Source organism: Dermatophagoides pteronyssinus, unplaced genomic scaffold, assembly GCF_027571235.1.
Source record: "Dermatophagoides pteronyssinus isolate colony J.1.1.1.1 unplaced genomic scaffold, Derpt_VIB-CSIC_2022.12 sq0005, whole genome shotgun sequence".
NCBI classification, from domain to species: domain Eukaryota; kingdom Metazoa; phylum Arthropoda; class Arachnida; order Sarcoptiformes; family Pyroglyphidae; genus Dermatophagoides; species Dermatophagoides pteronyssinus.
In genome coordinates this window covers 3,200,360-3,220,011 of record NW_027461529.1, presented here as the reverse complement: position 1 = coordinate 3,220,011, position 19,652 = coordinate 3,200,360, and the positions used below count along the sequence as shown (strand labels likewise).

Sequence of the window (19,652 nt, the reverse complement as noted above, 5' to 3'; positions counted from 1 at the left end):
AAAAAAAAAAGGATAAGATAATGAAAGAAAAGAAAAAAAGAAAAAATTTGTAACAATTTAGTTTTAATGTAAAAATATGTGGAAAAATAAATTTCGACTTTTGAGTATTGAATATATGTTCTCATATTATAGATGAGTTTAAGTTTATTAATTTTTTATGTATATCCATTGCGAATTGATGCAATATATGTGTGCCAAACAAACAAACAACCAAACAAATGCTGCCAAATACAATACAACATGCCTTCCCTTTTATCGTGTGTTTTGTATTTTTTAATATATTAAAATTGCTAAAGAATTGTTCTTTCTTTCAATAATGATTATATTTTTTTAAAAAAGGATGACCATTGATTGTAATCATTGATTGTAATGAAAAATAATAATAAAATCATCATCATGGTCGATGTCAAATTTAGTTTTTGTTCCATCGAAATGAAGTGACAGTTTGCTGTTTATCTTCTTCCTTCTTTTATCCTTGCCAGTAACTTTGGAATGGATATTAAAAATAATAATGATGCGGCGCATCGATCAATTGGTCCAAATGATCCATGTTGATTGTAGTAGGCATTTGATTGTTATTATCACTATAGATATTCATCATTTTCGATTGATGATGATGATGATTATGGTTGGATCGATATTTTGTTGTTGACGGTATCGATTGTTGTTGCATGGGATAAGGCAGTGATAATTGATAACTGTTACCACTATCACTATTATGAATATCGTCCTGCAGATATGACGATTTCGGTGATGGCGATGGTTGCATCGAATTCAAATAATCATCGTTATTGTTGTTATTGTTGTTATTGCCATTATTGCCATCGCCACCATCATCATCGTCATCGTTACTAGCACGATATGTTGGTTGATAATGATAATTTTGCGAAATAGTTGACGGGGATGGCCGATTACTTGAACCGGTGACATGCACCGGTAATTCCATTTTTAATACAACATTTTTAACTTCTGGGCTCCAATGAAATTGTTCATTTGCTTGTTGTGGCTGCTGATAATACTGCTGTTGTTGTTGATCATTATAATTTTGTATATTGCTCACACTACCAACTAACTGATTATTAGTGATTAGTAAAGGTTCGAAGGAAATTGAATTTGATGATTGTATTGGTATGAATGCTGAGGTGCCAATATCATTATTATTATTATTATTAGCATTGGCCTGTGGATGATGTTGATGAAAATTGGTTGTGATCGAACCTGTCATCGATGATGATGCTTTCAACGTAGATGGTGCTTCTATCAATCGATCTTTGTTGGTGGTGGCTAAATTGGCAGCCATAAAAACAAAGTCTGTCGGCTCATTATTCATTAATGACGATGATGATGATGATGACTTGATCATCGTTGATGTGCGAGGTCGTTGATTGGGATGTTGTTGCTGCGGATGAAAACTATCCTGATTGATGATTGATGTGGATGATACGTATGTTTTGCGGCCATCACTACCGCCATCGTCATCAGCATCATCACCTTGGCCATTATGTTGGACAAGTGATGGCCATTCGGCATTGATCGCTGTTGATGAATCAATGCCAAATGGAACTGTAACAAATAAATTTTTGATTGGCATTTGTGTTTGGCCAATAGTGGTGAGATATGATGGTGATATGGTCCTAGTATCTGAAATCGGATTGTTTGGGCCGTTGGAATGTTGTTGAGTTTTATGGTCGACAATAATGGCTTCATATCTAGGCGATGACATGGGCAAAGTATCCATGGAAATATAGGCATTTGGCATTGATTGATCCTGATACGATTGGCTATTCAGTGTTTGAATATTGGTTGATTTCATTGCTTTAGTAATGGGTTGAATGGCATGTTTGGCCATTGAAGTTGTTGTTGTTGTGGGATTGTTTTCCCGATTACGATTCAATAAAAACAATGCGATCTGTTTGCCCAGCGAATTCATCGAATCTAATGGTGGTTTATATTTGTTGATAATTTCTGTTTGTATTTGATTCAATTCATTGTCCAATAAATCATTGCTTATCGACGAACTGGTCAGACTATTCCATAAATGGCGATTATTTTCAACAAAATTCAGATTCTCAATGCTGGGCGATTTCCTCAATGATGCTAATGATGTTGATGATCGACCAGACATGGCCCGATGAGGATGATGGTGATGATTGTTAGTGAAATGGGCATTGGTTGAAGTGGAATGATTGACAATTTTGTTGGATCGTTGTAGAATTGGCGTAGTGAATAAATGATTTGCCTTGATAATTGGAATCATGCCTTCATTTTTATTGATGGTCGGTTGTTGATTGTGTTGTTTATCAATCAACAAATTCTTTAGATTTGATGGTTTCCATCCTTGATGTGTAGTGGTGGTGGTGATGATCATATTTTTCTGTTGATTACGATTCTGATTCTGATTTGATCGATAGACATCGGTGGATGGATTTTCATGTATGGGCATCTGGAATGATTGTGCCGAGGAAAGAAGTGATGGTTTATGCCAAAAACTGGATTCATTTTTAATAATATTATTTTTATGAATGGCCATTGATCTTTTATTATGACGATGGTTATTACGGCCAATATTTTTATTAGTTGCGTCCACCATGTTGAAAATAACGTTGATCATGATCATAATGACCACTGATGTCACCAACAAAGATCGACAAAACATTTTCGATATTTTCAAGTCCAGATACATTGATTGAACAACAACGACAATCGATTCAAAATGATTCAAATGATATGAAATGATAATTTTCAAATCGTTTCGTTTGGTCGATTTCGCTCAGAACGACGACGAAATGAATAAAAAGATTTCTCTTTCATACCCGATGTGCATTCATTTTCTCAAACAGGTGAAAAAACAGAAAAGAAAATAATCAGACAAAAACATTGTCTGAAAGAACGAACGAGAAAAGAAGAAAAAAACCTAAAATATCCCATCACAAACATTGAGAAATATTGAGATTTTCAACAACAAAAAGAAAACAATTTGATTCTGATAAAATTAAAAATGAAACAAAATCTTGCCTATGACATGAATGAATGGTGATAATGGTTAGTCAAGTCAAGTCAGTTCAATTCGGTCATTGTTGAAACTTTCTGTTTTATTTGATTGAATATCATCTTTTCTCATTGATCTCACGGTTGATTGAATCGGTCGGTCGATCGGCATGCCCGACATTCAAACAAACACAGCGTTTGGCCGATAAAGTTTTTTGAGAAAAATTTTTTCAATTTCAATCATCACCATTATTGATTGTTGTGGCAAGTGGGCTGATACAAACGAAAAAACCCACACGAAAATGATGATGATAGATTTGCAAAACAAAGAAAAATGATCCATATGATTTTCGTTGTTTGAAAAATTAAACTTGAACAATTTCACCGGCAGCATTGACAATCAATATAGGTCACAAAATGGTGATATTGAATTTGAACAACAAGAAACAAGGAAGCTCATTGGCCAAAAAGAATATCATGGTTTGGATCGATGTGTCAAGTGTCCTAAAAATATTTCAATCAAAGTTAATGAAATAAAATCAATCAACTGTGTTAGGCAAAATGATTGCCAATTTTTTCAATTTGCATTTTTCTTGTTTTGCAGTTTGCAAAATTCTTTCAAGATTAATTCAATCTATATTTATAGAATTTCAATATTTTATTTTCAATTAGTTTTCTCGTTTTTTGTTCAGTGACAGTTATAGCCTAAATCATCAACCTAACCTAACTGAACCATAAGTCTTGGTCATAGTGATAGTCATCAACCTAACCTAACCTAACTGAGTGAGTGATGGCTTTGAAGAAAAGCTTGCGCAATCATGAATGCGCACAACTCATTCACATGTCAAAATATAATTTGGCATGAGATTAGCGAGGATATTTGTTTCAAATCTAGAAAATATTAGAAATGAGGCAAACATTCATAGAAATTGTTAGTTATCATCATTTTGTCCTTGCCAATGATTTCCTCGTTGTGCTTTTTTCCGATCGAATTCATTTTCTTGCGAATCATCAATGATGATAAATGAAAGATTTGTTTATTTTTAATTCATTTTTTTCTGCTTAATGTCATCAATCGATCGATTGATTGTTTATTGAAAGCGATATGATTAGGCATTTAGTTGATGTGATAATGATGACAACCGAAATAAACAAAACTAAACTATAAACTAAACCATTCATTACAAGTGGATTATAATTCAAGTTCATTTCAATTCAGGTCGCAACGAAATCAAAAACTAAGTCAAATAAACTGTTTGCAATTGAAGTAACATTGTTCATTACTGCTATCACTCCAATTGTCATTTGTCATCATTACTTTTTTCAATTAGAAAAAACGTAACGTTCATTATTTTTCATTTCCATTTGATCATCATCATTTTGCATTTACAAACAAAATTTTTATCAATTCTGAAATGGAAAATTGAGAAAAGAAAAAGACGAATAAGTAGAGTGTGCCATTTTTCAATTGTTATCTAATTAAATAATTAGATTTTATTTGACAAAAAACAATCATGTTTTTGATTTGGTCGTTGTTGCTGTTGCGAAGGCAATGGCAAAAGCTAAATCGTCATTGTCAATGACAGCAACTAAAATATTTGATATGCTCATGTAATTTTAGAATTGAAGGGAAAATTCTGTGGTGAAATAACTCATCATCATTAAATGTTAATGATAATGATGACTTATTTCCACACATTCTACTGTTATTTGTTTGCTTTTTGTCATTGAATTCGCCGAAAACTAATGTCACAACAAAAATTGAAATAAAGCCAAAACCAAAACTGAAAAAATATCATTTTTGGCCAGGTAGAATTTTGCTAGTCAGTCAATCTGGAATATCATCGAAGCTTATCTTGTTTCATGATCACGCACCAACACATTTGTTTTGTTTTGTTTAATGTCTTTCATGTTTGACATGGTTTTCTATCGCTCTTTCTCATTCTCTCATTCAACCAGGATGCCAAAACACAAAATACGTCATCTACATTTATAACAACGAAAAAAAGAAAACAACATGTAAAGCACACATCATGTTTGAGTAAAAACAAAAAAATAATAACCATATTTCTTCCTTTTTTCGCTGTTCAATGATAGATATTTTTTCTGGTTTTTTTCAACTGCCAGCCAATCGCCCATCATCATCAACAATTTGCACGTGCAAGCATAAAAAGGGAGAGAGAAAAGATTATCAAACATAAAATGAATGATAAAATTATCGATACGTTTTTTCGTTTTTGAATTGACTAACAGTCATTCAGATTTATTATATTCAATATTTGAATAGCATTGGCTTAGATTTTTCTTCTTCTTCACATTTCCCAATCATCAAGATCATCAGCCAGTAATCAATTTGTTTTTGTTTCCCAAAAATTGATATTTTTTTTTGATTAACAAAAAAGCCGCTAATCATAATCATTAAGGAGAAGAAAAATCTTTTTCTGTTAATTTGCCTTTTTCATTGATTACATTTTTGTTGCTGTTAAGCCTCATACATTTACACATGTTTTGTCGCTGTATGCAGTTTCTCTACATTCGATTTGAAATTCTTAAAAGATTCGTCTCTCTCTTTTTTCACGCAAAAACGATCTTTCCATTGCCATCATCAAAATTTGTGATACAATTTTGTTTGTTTGCTATAAGGGCCAGACTTCTGAATTGACAAAGTCTATAAATATAAATGTAATTGGCTTTTGTAAAGCTGAAAAAGGTGACATTAATTTTGTTTTGATATTTGATTCAATCAACAATCTATTCATGTTCGTGCGTGTCTGATCAATTAGCAGATAATTTTGTTGATTTTAACTTCTGAATTTTTGTTGGTTAATTGAAATGACAATCATGTAATAATAATGATGATAATGAAAACAAATTGGTGAAATATTTGTCAATTGAATCTCATCAAACAACTATCATTCATCATCTTTCCTCCATTTAGTGTTGTTCGTCAACTGGAATCCACTCAACAACAATGACATTAGCAAATAATTTGCATGTTTCACCCTATGATGAGCATGATAATGTGCAATTGGAATCATGTCCCAAAATAGCCACTAATAATGATGAATACCAGAAAGCAATCACACCACGGTCAATCCGCTATTTTATTCTCATATCGACAATCATTGAATCTATCATTTTTTCCGGTTTGATATTCGGTTGGCCAGCATTATTTTATATGCTTAAAAATGAGCAAATTTATTCTTATCTTTGTTCAAACAACAATTATAATAATGATGATGATGATATTGATGATTTCGATATTAATCAAACCACAATCAATCCAAATGTCTTCGTTGACAAGGTAAATATGATTTGTTTGAATTTTTTCCAGTTTATCATCAACAACAATATTGAAGGAGGATAAAATGAAGTGAAATCCACATTTTCAATGGAAAAAGGAATTAAATTGAAAAATGATAAATGAATGGATCCATATGGAAAGCAAACACCATTGATTTGATTAAGACATTAACAAGGAGTGTGTCATTTGCTATAGCTGTCATTGATTCGAAATTGATGGCAATTATTATATGAGAAAGGATCCTGTCACCATGTTTGTCCATTGTTTGCCTTGATATTTCCCTTTTCCTCCATGATTCGACCACATCAAAGATATGTGACACTTTAGCATCCCAATTCGAATGAAAATTGTGCTGAAGGAAAAGACAGGCAAATAAAACCATCGTGCCAACGGGAAACAACAATTTTCTTGCCAGGCGACAAGCTTGAAGGAAAATACATTTTCCCTGTTGTTGTTGTTGATGCTAACAGAAATTATATAACACAATCTGATAAGCTTGTCCATTCTCACATTGACCATTGTCATGATAATGCAAATTCAGCATATTTGTTTCGAATGAAAATTGATTAAAATTGGCAGAAAAAAGATACAGTGATGATAACATTGTATAATTATTATTATTTTGCAAATGAACTGCCTAGCAGAATCAAAAACCATAAAAGCAATATATATCTAATTAATTCATCTCATTTTTAATCTTTATCTTGCACTTTTTCATTTTTCCCTTGGTAACACAGCAGCAGTTGCAACATTATGGGCGTGATAATTGCATTCCACAGGAGAATATTCTAAATATGGCATTTACCATCGGTATATTCTCTATGGGTTTCACATCATTTGCATGGGGCTTTTTACTTGAATCGAAAGGATTACGTTTTGTACGAATAGCTCTTAAGTAGGTTTCTGCCATGTTTTTCAAACAATAATTAATCAACATGAATTTTGTTCAATAGCTTGCTTATTAGTGTGGGATGTTTTTTACTATCGATTACCGATTCAGGTATTTAGAATGAATGTTTTGCTGCAAACAAACTTAAATCGAATAATAATTTTATGAAAGATACTTCCATACGTATCATACCGGCCATCATTATATTAGGTTTGGTTGGTGTTCCATTACGTATAGCTAATATGCAGATTGCCGATTTTTTCCCATTGAAACGTTCAACAATAATAACATTATTTAGCGGTGCATTCAGTGCATCACCGGTCATATTTGTGTTGATCAAATATGGGTATGATAATTGGTCGTTGAGTTATTTTTGGGCAACATTCACATTGTTTCTAACAAGTATCACCTTATTACCGTTGAATACATTCTGTTTGCCACGATTATCGGTTCGTACAAGGGAGAAAACATTGCTCAAACGATATGATGAATATTGTGCCAAAATCGAAGCACTCGATATGGAAATGAATAAAGGCAAACCACATTTTATCAATAATAAAATGCTCAAAACCATTACCGATCAAATGAATGAACAAGAATCGAATAAATTATTGCTGCAACAACCCGATAACAATGCTAACAGCACAACTAAAACACCGATTATTGTCAATTTTAGTCAATTTCAACGAGAAAAAGAAGCTATTCGTAAACCGAACCTACTTAAACGAATATTCAAACCAGTCAAAACTGCCGACACTGAAAATGAACTGCCACTTCGTGTATCGTTGGTATCTATTTCTTTTTTGATGCATCAACTATGGTTTTCCTGGATTAATACCTATATGGTTCTTTATTCTGGATCCATGGCCTTATGGTTGGATCGTGTTACTGATGATAATCGAGAAAAAAGCCAATTCACGCAGACATTTGGTCTGGTTCAGGTGAGTGCATTGATTATAGCACCAATCGCTGGCGATGTAATCGATCGAATCGTTCGACGAGCTCAACACATTCAAGATGCGAATGGTCGTCGTTTGATGCAGGCGCAATCCGGTTTCGGTCCCGTTCTATTCACCACACTGACTTTGCTTGGAGCGGTGATTTGTAGATTTTTCGACACCTCAATAGCCGTTTATCTATCGATAGCATTCATAACCATATTACGTGCATTATTCATTGCTGTAGCATCAGCCTATCTGAGAGTTCGATACCCCGCTAATCATTTCAATCGATTGAATGGTATTATGTGCACTATTGGTGCATTCTTTTCACTATTACAATTTCCATTATTCTATTTTGAATCCAAATCTCATCTGGGAGCATTTCAGGTAAATATTTTCAATAATTAATCAATTAGTTTATTTATTTTACAACAATCATAGGTCAATTCAGTTTGTGCCATATTGACTGTATTATGTTTGCTTAATCCATTGAGCTTACGTATTGGTTCAATACAGAAACGATTAATCGACCGAGAACAATGTTATGGAAAATATTTAATGGAAAGCAAATCTAACACTATTAATAATAATAATAATAATAATAATCATAATAATAATGTCATCAATTGATAATTAACCAAGCATATTTTTCTTCTTCACACCCGACAAACACGCAAAATGATTATTTTCCAAACCAAAGTTTTTGCTTCTTTTTTTTGTTCTGAAAAAATAAAACCCCGAGATAACCAAGATGAAATTCATTCATAATAAAGATAATATTTGATTCTTTTGTTTTGTTTTTAATCATTTTTTCAATTAATTCATCATCATCAACCTGACCGAATGGAACAAAGAAAATCTATGCGGATAGCGGTTTTGGTTTTTAATTAATTTGTGATAATTATAATGGAAATTGATTCATCAAATCAATCAATTTTTGTTTTGTTTAAAAAAGTGAAACCTTTATATAAACTTACTATAAAAATTTGATCTAAGCGTTTTATCGTCAATTTTCTTTTCACATGCTTCTTGATATTTGTTTTGCTCTGTCCAAATCTAAAAAGCAGCAGCAAGCAACAACAAAGCGAGAGAAAAAATAAGACCTATTCAAGCTGAAATGGAAACAGAAACACTGAACAAATGGTTATAGTTAGTGAAGAAAAAGAAATAAAGAAGTCATTATCATTCTAACATATCACTATAACACACACCATTTTTCGCAACATAAGATTGCGAAAACCAAAAACAGTTATATAATAGAATGGTGAATGAACCAAAATAAAAAGAAGAATTCCATCATCATTGCTATTTCGGATCATTTTTCATCAAATTCATTTTATACTGTTTAACTTTTTCCTACCATAGTAGTAGTGATTTTTTCCTTTTTTTTGCTTACTCCGTTGTCGTTACTATAGTAAATGTTGTTATTCGAGCTAATAAATATCATATTTTCCCACTCTTTCTATCAGTTGATTGGGTTGTTGGAAAAAATATCCCAAAAGTGATTATAATTTCATTTCATTCATAATAATTCAATGGCCAAAAAGCAAAGTATCAAAAAAACGAAAACGAAAAAATGTCATGGGTAGTGGTAGAGTAACCAGAACGTACAAAATATCAATGAACAAATTGCCAAGATATTTTTTCAATAAAAAAACAATAAATTGATCTTATGGATGGATGAAGCAAACATCAAAAAGTGAAAATATCTAAGGTGAAAAATGAATTGAATTTCAAAAACTTTTTTCCGATCAAGCCCCGAAAACAAAACCAAAAAGGATTGCCACAGAAAGAATTTTACAAAACAAAAACTAAATTTTGAAACAAATCGGATTTTGTTTTATTAATTTTGTTTCGAAAAAATTTAATCGCTTGTCAGCCCAAAACAAAGCAAAAAAACATTTGAAGCAGAAAGAGTAACAGTATTTGTGAAAAATGTTATTGATGTTGGTCGGTATGCATGGTGTATATGATCGATACTGATATCGAATCATTCCCGACATCAATCAAGCGGCAACAACAATATCTAAGTAAAGATATACTATTCTTCTCTTATCCGCATTTTCTTACAGTGAATATTTAACATTCTATTTTTTTCAACAACAAATTCTTAGATTTTATGGAATTTCAATGTATCAAACAAAACAAAAATCGTGTTCCTTCATTGATCTGCAACACACAACAACAACAACGACAGATTTAATAGAATTTTTTTCATCATCACCACTATCAGCAATAAAATGTCAGAATGATCATTAACAACAGAATGTGTCAAGTGTTCAAATGTTTGATAATCTCTCAGTGTGTGTGTGATGAATGCAAGAATTTGAAAATAATTTCATTTTTTCCTATTGAAAATATAAATAAATAAAATGTTGACCAATTTCAATTTTTGGAAATTTTAGAATGTAACACACACACCCGGAATCGAAAATCGTTAGATTCATGGCAATGTAAAAATTGTTGTTTTGGCTGTTGTGACATTTGTGAATGTTGTTGTTATTACAATAGAATTTTTTGTCAACGTTGTTCATTTTTACAACAGTAATGAAAAAAATCTGTAACAAATCAAAATGTTCTTTTCATTGTTGTTTTGGCATTCAATTCAATTCAATCCAGTCATTTTTGTTTTGACTATGGACTCTACGGAAACGGAACAAGATAACAAAACCAAAAACCGTAACAAAAAAATCTCAAAATAAATCATTACATTTATCCCATAGTCTGCATGGAGATAATGAGATGATGAATCAATTGTCCTCAGGCTATGTTTGTTGTTGTTGGGAAAAAGATAACATTCTTACATGATGATGATGATGATGATGCGGAAAATCATAAGAAATTCAAAGTAAAGCCCAAACAACAACAACAATAACGTTGTACAATCATCATATGCAAATCATCATTTGGTTCGGGTGTTTAACCGAAACGAACATACAAACCAAATATGGTAATGATAATCATTATCATCATTGCCTTGAATGAAAACAACTACAACACCTATTGTCAAACTTTTTTCCTGTCTTGTTCTGGTTGATGTGAAAAGAGAAAGGAATCGAATGAATAAAAAAAGGGTTTCCACAATGTGCAAAAACAATTTTCATGGCAAACAAATTCCGCATCCCATGATGGAAAAAAACTTTTTTGCTTTGCTATGATCAATTCGGGTTAGAACAATGATGATGATAGATGTCTGAATGTTCAAAAAAGTCAAAATCAGTTTATGTTTTTGGTCAATTTGATTGTGAAAATTATTATTTTGTCGGCGACTGTTGTTGTTCAAATAGCCGCCAATGCTTTTTGGATTGAAAAGAAAAAAGAAAAATAAATAAATGGCCAACGGAAACTAAAACAGCACAAGCAGTTCATATGATGATGATTTGTAGACATTAACAATAAACACACACACACAGATGCTTAATTAAAGCCATAATGTTTTGTTGTTTTTCACTAAATAACATATTTTCTTTTTTTCTTTGGTTAGTAGAATTGAGCAATTTTCTTGGTGATTTAACAAAAATTGTTGTTGTTGTTGTGTTTGTGATAGCATTATTATAATGATTATGATTGCATGTTTCTATGATATGTGATTACATCAATTATCATCAATCTAATAATCTTTGTTTTGATGTGTGGTCAGCCATATAATCAACCTTTGTCAGAAAACAAATTGATCCAAAGGTCATCATTTTGCTGGAAAACAATCTATAATTGAATGATTAACTTTGGCAAAAAAGGAGAAAACTAAATCAATTTGTGCAATCAATTCCAGAATGTACCGGACACACATTTTTTTATTTTCCTGATTTGTACAAATAACCAACCAACAAATGAATGAATCATGTGAAAAAAAATAATAATCCTGAAAACCAATTTATTATTACTGTTGTTGTTATAACTAACTGATTGGTAACCAGTTTTTTGTGTGTGTGAAAAACATTTGTTGGAAACAAAATGAAATCGTTAAATAAATGATCCCAAGTGATCAATTGATTCCATCTTTTCATTTTTTCAGAACTAAATAAAAGAATCGAGGCCAGTGATCATCATCATTTTTTGGGAAAGGAAAAAGAATTGCATTTCTTTTTAAGAATTCTAGATCAAAAGGTATGCTTGACTTTGTAATGTTGCTAAGCAAAAGGAAAATTGCTCATAACAATTCTAGTGTTTGGTCGGTTAAATGATTTGAAAGTGCGATTCTTTTCTCACGGGTATTGCCGTTCACAACAACAACGGAAACAATATTTGGCCTTTGATTTTCTTTAGTTTTACCATTCATTCATTTATTGCAAATTATTCCGATTCTTCCAACAAGGAAAAAATTTGCATGCTGATTTGTTGGTTGGCATTGCAATCACTAACAACAAATCTTAACATTGTCATATGGAAATTCATAATCAATTTTCTCTTTCTGAGGGACCAATAAACAATTCAAGTTCAATTCATTCCGTTTTCCGTATGAATCGATGGTGATGAAATGGGTCGATATGTTGAATAAAAATGGCTTCATCAAAATAGATTGCTTTGAAAAATGGTGATCATCATCAAACAACCACAATAACAATGTATAATGAACACATATCCATATCAATTGAATTGTCAGACGTCAGTGTGGTTGATGTACTGTTAGATTGGCATTCATCTAAGGTATCTCACTATTACAGTCGATTGCTTGATGGCTATAACAACCATCACTATTACGACGACGCCAGTTCCATCAAGATTCAAGCGTATTTTGACCGCGCGCATCCATTTTCCAATTTCACAATGCTTGCTGGTTTTTGATGGAAACCAAAAAATGACGAGCAAACATTTTGTTTCATTTCTTCATCATTTTCAGTTCAGGATCCCGGTTTGGAAGCCACGATTCATTTGATAGACAACATTGTTTGAAATGTTGATTGACATATAAAGAGAGAGAGAAATCAGAAAAGTGAATTTGTGGTGTGTGGAAATGTAATGATGTACTTGGTTTGTGGCCAGAATAAAGTAATGACGATGATAATTACAATGACCATATCATTATTGCTAATGATCAATATTTTTGAACGTAATCGTTTCATATTTGTGGATTGTCGATATGATTATAATCGAATCAAAATCGATAGAAAACAAGTGCTTCTTTACAAACAAATCGAACTTGCATGTTCATTACGAGCGCAAGATTCACCCGATCCTCTTATGGCTATCAACAAGGCAGCACCTTTTCAACATAATCATCATAACCATCACCATCCTCATCATCAATCTAAATCGATGACCGATGTTGTTATGCTGATATTCTGGTTCAAAGGACTGAATGCTAAAGCGCCATTCTTAATAATTGACACTCGTCATCATTACGGCAATCAACGGCAGATGGTGCCATCTTCTCCATCCACTGTGATGACCACCAATGAACGGACTGCCATCTCTGGTGTTGCTTTGAAACCATCATCGAAATTGGATTATGTCATGGATACTTTGTCGAATGGATCTTCGCCAAGCGAAGCTGTATACCGTAGTAATGGCGTAACTGATTCGTTTTTGGAACGGGCCAGCTATCGAATCGATTATCAACAGCAAGTGGCCTTTCTGCTCATCGAACGCGTTCAAGCCGAGGACGAAGGTATCTACCGATGTAGAGTGGACTATCGTCATTCTCGCACTACAAATCGGTTCATTCATCTGGAACTGATCAGTAAGTTGGCTGTGATATCTACGCCGATCATTGCATTGACCAACCCGGTTAGTTCCTCCAACCAAAGTGTTCATTCGTGACCATAACGATACTTTTATCACCGACGGTGGCCTTGCCGGACCTTATCTCGAAGGACAATACATTGAGCTAATCTGTGAAACTAAACAAGGTAAGTTCGACAACCACAACAGCAACAATGACTGATGGCTCCAACAATCAAATAGCGAAACCCTTACCACAAGTGCTTTGGTACGAAGGCTCTACATTGATTGATGATTCTTACGAGCTTGTCTTTGATTCCCATTCCAAACGCAATGCTGCTGCATCGTTTGAAGCCAATTCAACCAACACCTTTAACTATCTGTACAAAGCATTAGTGCGAGCAAGAAATCGATTAAAATTGATCCAACCATTGATGCGCAATGATCTTTTACGCCAGTTTCGTTGTGTAGCCACCAACAACGATATGATCGAGCCGGTATCAAGTGTGGTTAACATCGATCTTATACGTAAGTAATTTTGTCAAGACATATTTTCTAGACAACAGTGATCATCACACTCATCAAACAGTGCCACCAATCAATGTGGAAATCGTATTAAGTTCAAAAGAAGCTTTTCATAAAGGACAAAATGCACAAATTCTTTGTCGATCACACGGATCACGACCAGTTGCCCAACTACATTGGTATCGGCATGGACAACGTGTTCTTTCTCGTATCGAGTAGGTCATCATCTATGCATCCTATGCATTGTTGTTTGTGTGATAATTAATAGAGATGCTAATTTTGCAGAGATTATTACGATGTCGATCAGAATTTTTCCCGTAGTATAATGCGGTTCGTGCCCGACGAAAATGACGATGGTAGTGAAATTGTCTGCCAGGCTATCAATATAAGATTGGATCAAGGTCAAGCTATCCAAGATGAACAACGTATCATTGTACATTGTATATAAGTTTGATGTGTGATCCATGACAATATGCTTTATACTTTTCATTGATTAATCATTTTATAGATATGCCAATCATACAACTATCATTGATTCAATCGCAAAATATGCTGACAGAAAATTCTTCCGTTCGTTTTCGGTGTGCTATTCGTGCTAATCCATTTCCAAACAAACCGGCTATATGGTTTTATAATGCAACCCCTATTCAACAATCTGATGATCGTGTGTATCCGCTCTTCTCTTGGTAAATTGTTTGATGACATTGATAATTTATTTCATAGGATTCACCGTTTTGGATGATAATCAACTGGCAATAGATTGTCTTCGACCTCAACACCATGATGGTAATTATTATTGTTTGGCAGAAAATTCCTTAGGACGCAATCGAAGTAATGATTTATCAATACAAGTTTCATGTAAGTAGTTTTGGGGAGAAATGGTTCATTTTATCAATTTCTTTCAAATAGATGCTCCTAGATGTCGCCGTACAGAAACGTATGCTGTTGCAATAAATGAAACGATCACTATTGTTTGTGAAGTGGATGCCCGACCATCGTTGGTATATTTCAATTGGTACCATAATGGCACAGCAATGTCTGTCAATCATCATAAATATACCACTCGAGGTAGCCAAAGTGTTTTGATGTTTATGCCGCGCGATCGTTATGATTATGGCCAATTGTCCTGCGTAGCTCAGAATTCGATCGGTAAAACAAAAGAACCGTGTGTCTATACGGTTATACCGTTTGGTCCACCGGAACCCATTCACAAATGTATAGTGGATATGTTGGATGAAAGATATTCCATTGATGAATATGATGAACAATCATCACCAAAGATTAAGTGCCAATATCATTTCAATGGCGGTATCGATACTTATTGTCGGCTGGAAATTTATCGACCAGTCGATCATATGCTTATCTGGAATATGACCGACAATATTGAACAATCGAATGGTATCGATTCATGTATATTCGATTATCCAATAACATGGCTTATGGCCAATATCTCCCATCTCAATCAATATCGAATCAAACTCAATGTTTTAACATTCAATCAACAAGGATCCAGTAAGCCTTATATATTCTATACACATCTGCCCAAAATTGCACAAACATATGCCACATCAACCAAATCATCATCATCCAATTCATTAATACCTCTTATATTGAACCATATTAGTGATTTGAATGATACGTCATCAATGAATGATGCCAATTCTAGTTTCAATAACGATAATGCTAGTATTTCCTGGAATTTGCCCTCAATCATAGCAAAATTGTTCAAACTCTTAGTCACTAATGGTAATTGGATATTTGCCTTAATATTTTTATTATTATCCGTATTGATGGGGTTTCTCGTTCGCACTATCGTAAGAATCCAACAACTTAAACACAATAATCATATTAATGAACATATCATTATGAAGCGATTTTCAATAACCAATCACCATAATAATGTCGATAATAATGATACACTTCAATCCGAAATGATGATAACACCTTTCAAGCAATATTCCTTGCCAAATGTACCATTGGATGATCACCATGATCCATTTGATTATTTGTATGACCAACAAACCAATGACATAATGATAGCGAACAATAAGCCCCAACATGTTCTATGTACAACAACAACATCCAATAATGACCAATTTGTCGATTACATTGATGACAATTTCAATCAATGTCTATATGGTGATGTTCAAAGAAAATTTATCAAATTCAATCCACAACATCCCACCAGCAGTAGCAGCAATAATCATCATCATTGTTGTTCATCATCGTCGGTCATCACATTGGTTTGAATTTAAATTTTTCTGTTTGTCCGCTTGATTTTTTCCTTTTTCCTTTTTTTTGTTCGGTTCTGATGCTGTGATGCAAGCAAAGCAACGACAATTGAATCGAATTAAATTGGCTCAGATTTATCAACAATCAAAACCAAAACCAACAAAAACCGGAATCTAATTCGTTTATTCACGTTGGCAGACTATAATTTGATATGGCCCGTTTGCTTGAATTACCGGATTCAAATTTTCGATCTAATTGACCATGAACATTAAAACAAAAACCACGATGAAAAACGTTTCCGATGCTTGTGATACGCGTGCGTAATAATTTTATTCTTTTTTTGTAACAAAATGTTTGGTTTTTGCCTGATTATCACATTAGAAAATTAGAAAATAAAATTTATCAAATTCAACCTCAATGCACACTTTTGACCATCACTTGATGGTTACCCATTTTACAATGTACGTTCAATAAATTGAATTGAAACAACAAAAAAATCCGACAAACAAACAAACCAAAACCAATAGACAGTGAACGATATTTTGAGGTTTTCATCAACCATATGCACTTTCTCTATATTTTTCATCATCATCATCATTGCTGATTTCGGCAAATTTACTTTTTTTCTTTTTAGTTTTCGCTATTTGATTATTTCAAAGTTGGCATTTAGTGTGCCTGGTTTCTTTTCTTTGATGATGCTGATTCAATATTTTGGATGGGGGTTTATTCGGCATCAGCTAATCAGATTATCATCCTAAGGTCTTGATCATGATGGACACTATGGATAAATTGTCAATCACCTGTATTATCTGAATGAAATAATGGAAACAAATGAAAAGAGCATTGTATTGAATATATATTTTATTAATCACTTTTGTTGTATTTACAGATAATAATTATTACTTTATATCAAAATGTGAAAACCTGTCATTCAAAAAATAAATTGAAAATTGTTTTTGTTTTGTTGCAAATCAATAACTAAAATGAAACAAACACTGTTCTTCTTTGGCGGTCTTTTGAAACTTGAAAAAAATTCAAAATCAAAATGAAATGAATGAACACATTGAATGGATCAGATGATTTTAGTTTTAGTTTGTTGGATCCATGTTTTTCTATGCCAATAATAATAGGCCACAGATGACAACTCAATCAAACAAAACGCAAAAAAAAGAAAAAAAAATTCATTCAATTTCTTTCTCTCTGCCCAATAGTGTAATGTTTGTGAATCAAATAATCATCATCCGTATTAAAACATTTAACAATTGGCTAGTACATACGATCAAGAGAAAAAACGCTTTGCTCGTATATAAACAACACACACATTCAAGCATAATGGTGGATAAGTTTGATTTAGTGTTTAGTAGTTTTCCAATTTTTTTTCGGGTTGTTGTTGTTGTCGTTGTCAAAGACTCTCGGGACCTTTTTTCATTCATTCATTTTTGGATATTTCGGGTGTTCAAGTTCTTTTATATTCGGCAATCAATTCAATTCAACAATGGATATACACATCGTTGTTTTTTTCCGATCAAAAATGAATGAGTGAATGAATAAAGACAATCGGGTCTGGTTTTTGTAGATTTTTCTTTTTTTTCACTGTTTCGGTATACCAAAAAAACCATTGTGTATTATCGATTTGGTTGTTGTTTAATGTTTGCACTAGCGATCATCGCGGATCTAAATGAATGGAATTGTGAAAAATGTTGAATGAATGAATGAAACAGGCACTGAGTTTTTACCGTAAGTTTTTTTTTCACTCACCCACTGTAGTTAGCACAATATTAATCTTACATTAAATGGCTATATCTTTTCTGGTTTTTTTGCTACCAACACGAAATATATTCATTGATGATGACTGTTTTGTTCCTTTAATAAATGTTCATCATTCTTTCGGTTCGTTTAGCGGTTAGTTATCCGAAAAATAAAAGCAATAAGTATGTATTGCGAAAATATGCAATGAAATGGGTTTGTTTTTTGTTTGCAATGCAACGTAGAGCCAATGGTTTGCCAATATGGTTTTCAATATGGTTTTCAATATGAGCATTTGCATCCACACACACTTTCAACATAATGGCTCATTTTAGCCTGGTTGCATTTTATTTGTTGGATGGACAAGTGAAACTAAATGGCTGTACATATTGTGTGATTCACTTGCTTAAAATTGATTGAATTTTTTGCTTTTGAATATAACATTTGGTTGATCGATCATTGTTCTATTACTATTATTTCTGCTGCTGTGTTTATTGCTTAGACTGGCAGAATCATAATCATAATGATAACAATAATGGCACACTTGATCTCAGAAACAAGTGAATTCTAGATCAAATTCAGTTTATCACCAGAACCAGTAACAATAATGTTTCTGTTTATTGTCAATTGGAGTTTTTGTTTGTTGAATATCATCTATTCGGTCATGTCAGAAAGTAGCGAAAGTTGAATAATCGATGATAATCAAGATAATAATCACCAGAGATAGTAAGTCCAATGACTGCGTTCATTCATCCATCCATCCATCTCAAACATAAATCTTTGATTCAAAACACAGAATTGGTTTAAAGAAAAGCACAGGTGATAGAATTGGACAGAACAAAACACAAATGAATAATTCATACAGACAGAATCGATAGCATTGTGGTTTTTTCTTTATACCAAATTCAAAACATCATTATCCATTTTCCATCCTTTTTCCACCATGATTATCTCACGAGAATTTGGCAATGTGGACAATTAGCGAGAAAAATTCTCATTCATTTTCGATTGATATTATTATTAGGTTTGTGTCACACTTGCATTTCATACAAATCAAGCATCAATGCAATCCTAAAATCCAATATAATGGCGCCAATGGAAATAATTTTTGTGTTTGTTTGTTTTTCATTTGTCTTTTTGGCGTATTTTATCGTTTTTTGTTTTGTTTTTGTGTTTGATTTCGAAATAGCCAATGTTTTGTTGTTGTTATTGTTGGTTGGTCCGTTTTTTAATTAAATTAAATTCTCATTGGTTTTTGGCGACGCGCGCACTCATTCACATTATCATGATGATCTCGGTTCCAAAACAGAGAAAAAACTTTTTGCAACAAAACACAGTCATTCGCAAAGTTAGATAGAATATAAAG

The 19,652-nt window shown here is 32.8% G+C and overlaps 3 protein-coding genes and 1 long non-coding RNA gene across 11 annotated transcripts; 2 read left to right on the top strand and 2 right to left on the bottom strand.

Annotated features, from left to right (window-relative positions):
* Nucleotides 1-87: 87 nt before the first annotated feature.
* On the bottom strand, nucleotides 88-5,140 carry LOC113797078 (uncharacterized). Of its 2 annotated transcripts, XM_075820143.1 has the most exons (3): nucleotides 5,052-5,140; nucleotides 4,864-4,972; nucleotides 88-2,625 (listed from the first exon to the last, which is right to left on the bottom strand). In XM_075820143.1, exon 3 carries the CDS (start codon nucleotides 2,615-2,617, stop codon nucleotides 500-502), a length of 2,118 nt encoding a protein of 705 aa, XP_075676258.1. In that variant the 5' UTR covers nucleotides 2,618-2,625; nucleotides 4,864-4,972; nucleotides 5,052-5,140; the 3' UTR covers nucleotides 88-499. The 2 variants fall into 2 exon arrangements, with proteins under 2 accessions (XP_075676258.1, XP_027203196.2); XM_027347395.2 differs by lacking the exon at nucleotides 5,052-5,140 and having other exon boundaries at nucleotides 4,864-4,991.
* On the top strand, nucleotides 5,080-8,913 carry LOC113797079 (equilibrative nucleobase transporter 1-like). Of its 4 annotated transcripts, XM_075820145.1 has the most exons (6): nucleotides 5,716-5,831; nucleotides 5,927-6,292; nucleotides 7,030-7,187; nucleotides 7,246-7,292; nucleotides 7,353-8,509; nucleotides 8,564-8,913. In XM_075820145.1, exons 2-6 carry the CDS (start codon nucleotides 5,960-5,962, stop codon nucleotides 8,750-8,752), a joined length of 1,884 nt encoding a protein of 627 aa, XP_075676260.1. In that variant the 5' UTR covers nucleotides 5,716-5,831; nucleotides 5,927-5,959; the 3' UTR covers nucleotides 8,753-8,913. The 4 variants fall into 4 exon arrangements, with proteins under 4 accessions (XP_027203199.2, XP_027203198.2, XP_075676259.1 ...); XM_027347398.2 differs by lacking the exons at nucleotides 5,716-5,831; nucleotides 5,927-6,292 and adding an exon at nucleotides 5,080-5,332; XM_027347397.2 differs by having other exon boundaries at nucleotides 5,705-6,292; nucleotides 7,033-7,187.
* A 3,931-nt stretch (nucleotides 8,914-12,844) lies between these two features.
* LOC113797107 (uncharacterized) lies at nucleotides 12,845-17,474 on the top strand. Of its 4 annotated transcripts, none has more exons than XR_012846175.1 (10): nucleotides 12,846-13,802; nucleotides 13,855-13,971; nucleotides 14,027-14,311; nucleotides 14,373-14,523; nucleotides 14,594-14,748; nucleotides 14,817-14,972; nucleotides 15,032-15,166; nucleotides 15,218-16,551; nucleotides 16,640-16,856; nucleotides 17,175-17,474. XR_012846175.1 is itself a non-coding variant. In XM_075819844.1 (10 exons), exons 2-10 carry the CDS (start codon nucleotides 13,304-13,306, stop codon nucleotides 16,715-16,717), a joined length of 2,910 nt encoding a protein of 969 aa, XP_075675959.1. In that variant the 5' UTR covers nucleotides 12,847-13,111; nucleotides 13,231-13,303; the 3' UTR covers nucleotides 16,718-16,958. The 4 variants fall into 4 exon arrangements, 3 of the variants coding, with proteins under 3 accessions (XP_075675958.1, XP_027203237.2, XP_075675959.1); XM_075819844.1 differs by lacking the exon at nucleotides 17,175-17,474 and having other exon boundaries at nucleotides 12,847-13,111; nucleotides 13,231-13,802; nucleotides 16,640-16,958; XM_075819843.1 differs by lacking the exon at nucleotides 17,175-17,474 and having other exon boundaries at nucleotides 12,845-13,802; nucleotides 16,635-16,958.
* A 545-nt stretch (nucleotides 17,475-18,019) lies between these two features.
* On the bottom strand, nucleotides 18,020-19,342 carry LOC142644965 (uncharacterized). Its single transcript, XR_012846177.1, has 2 exons — nucleotides 18,299-19,342; nucleotides 18,020-18,214 (listed from the first exon to the last, which is right to left on the bottom strand). It is a non-coding gene; the product is annotated as an uncharacterized LOC142644965 (long non-coding RNA).
* Between the last annotated feature and the right edge of the window lie 310 nt (nucleotides 19,343-19,652).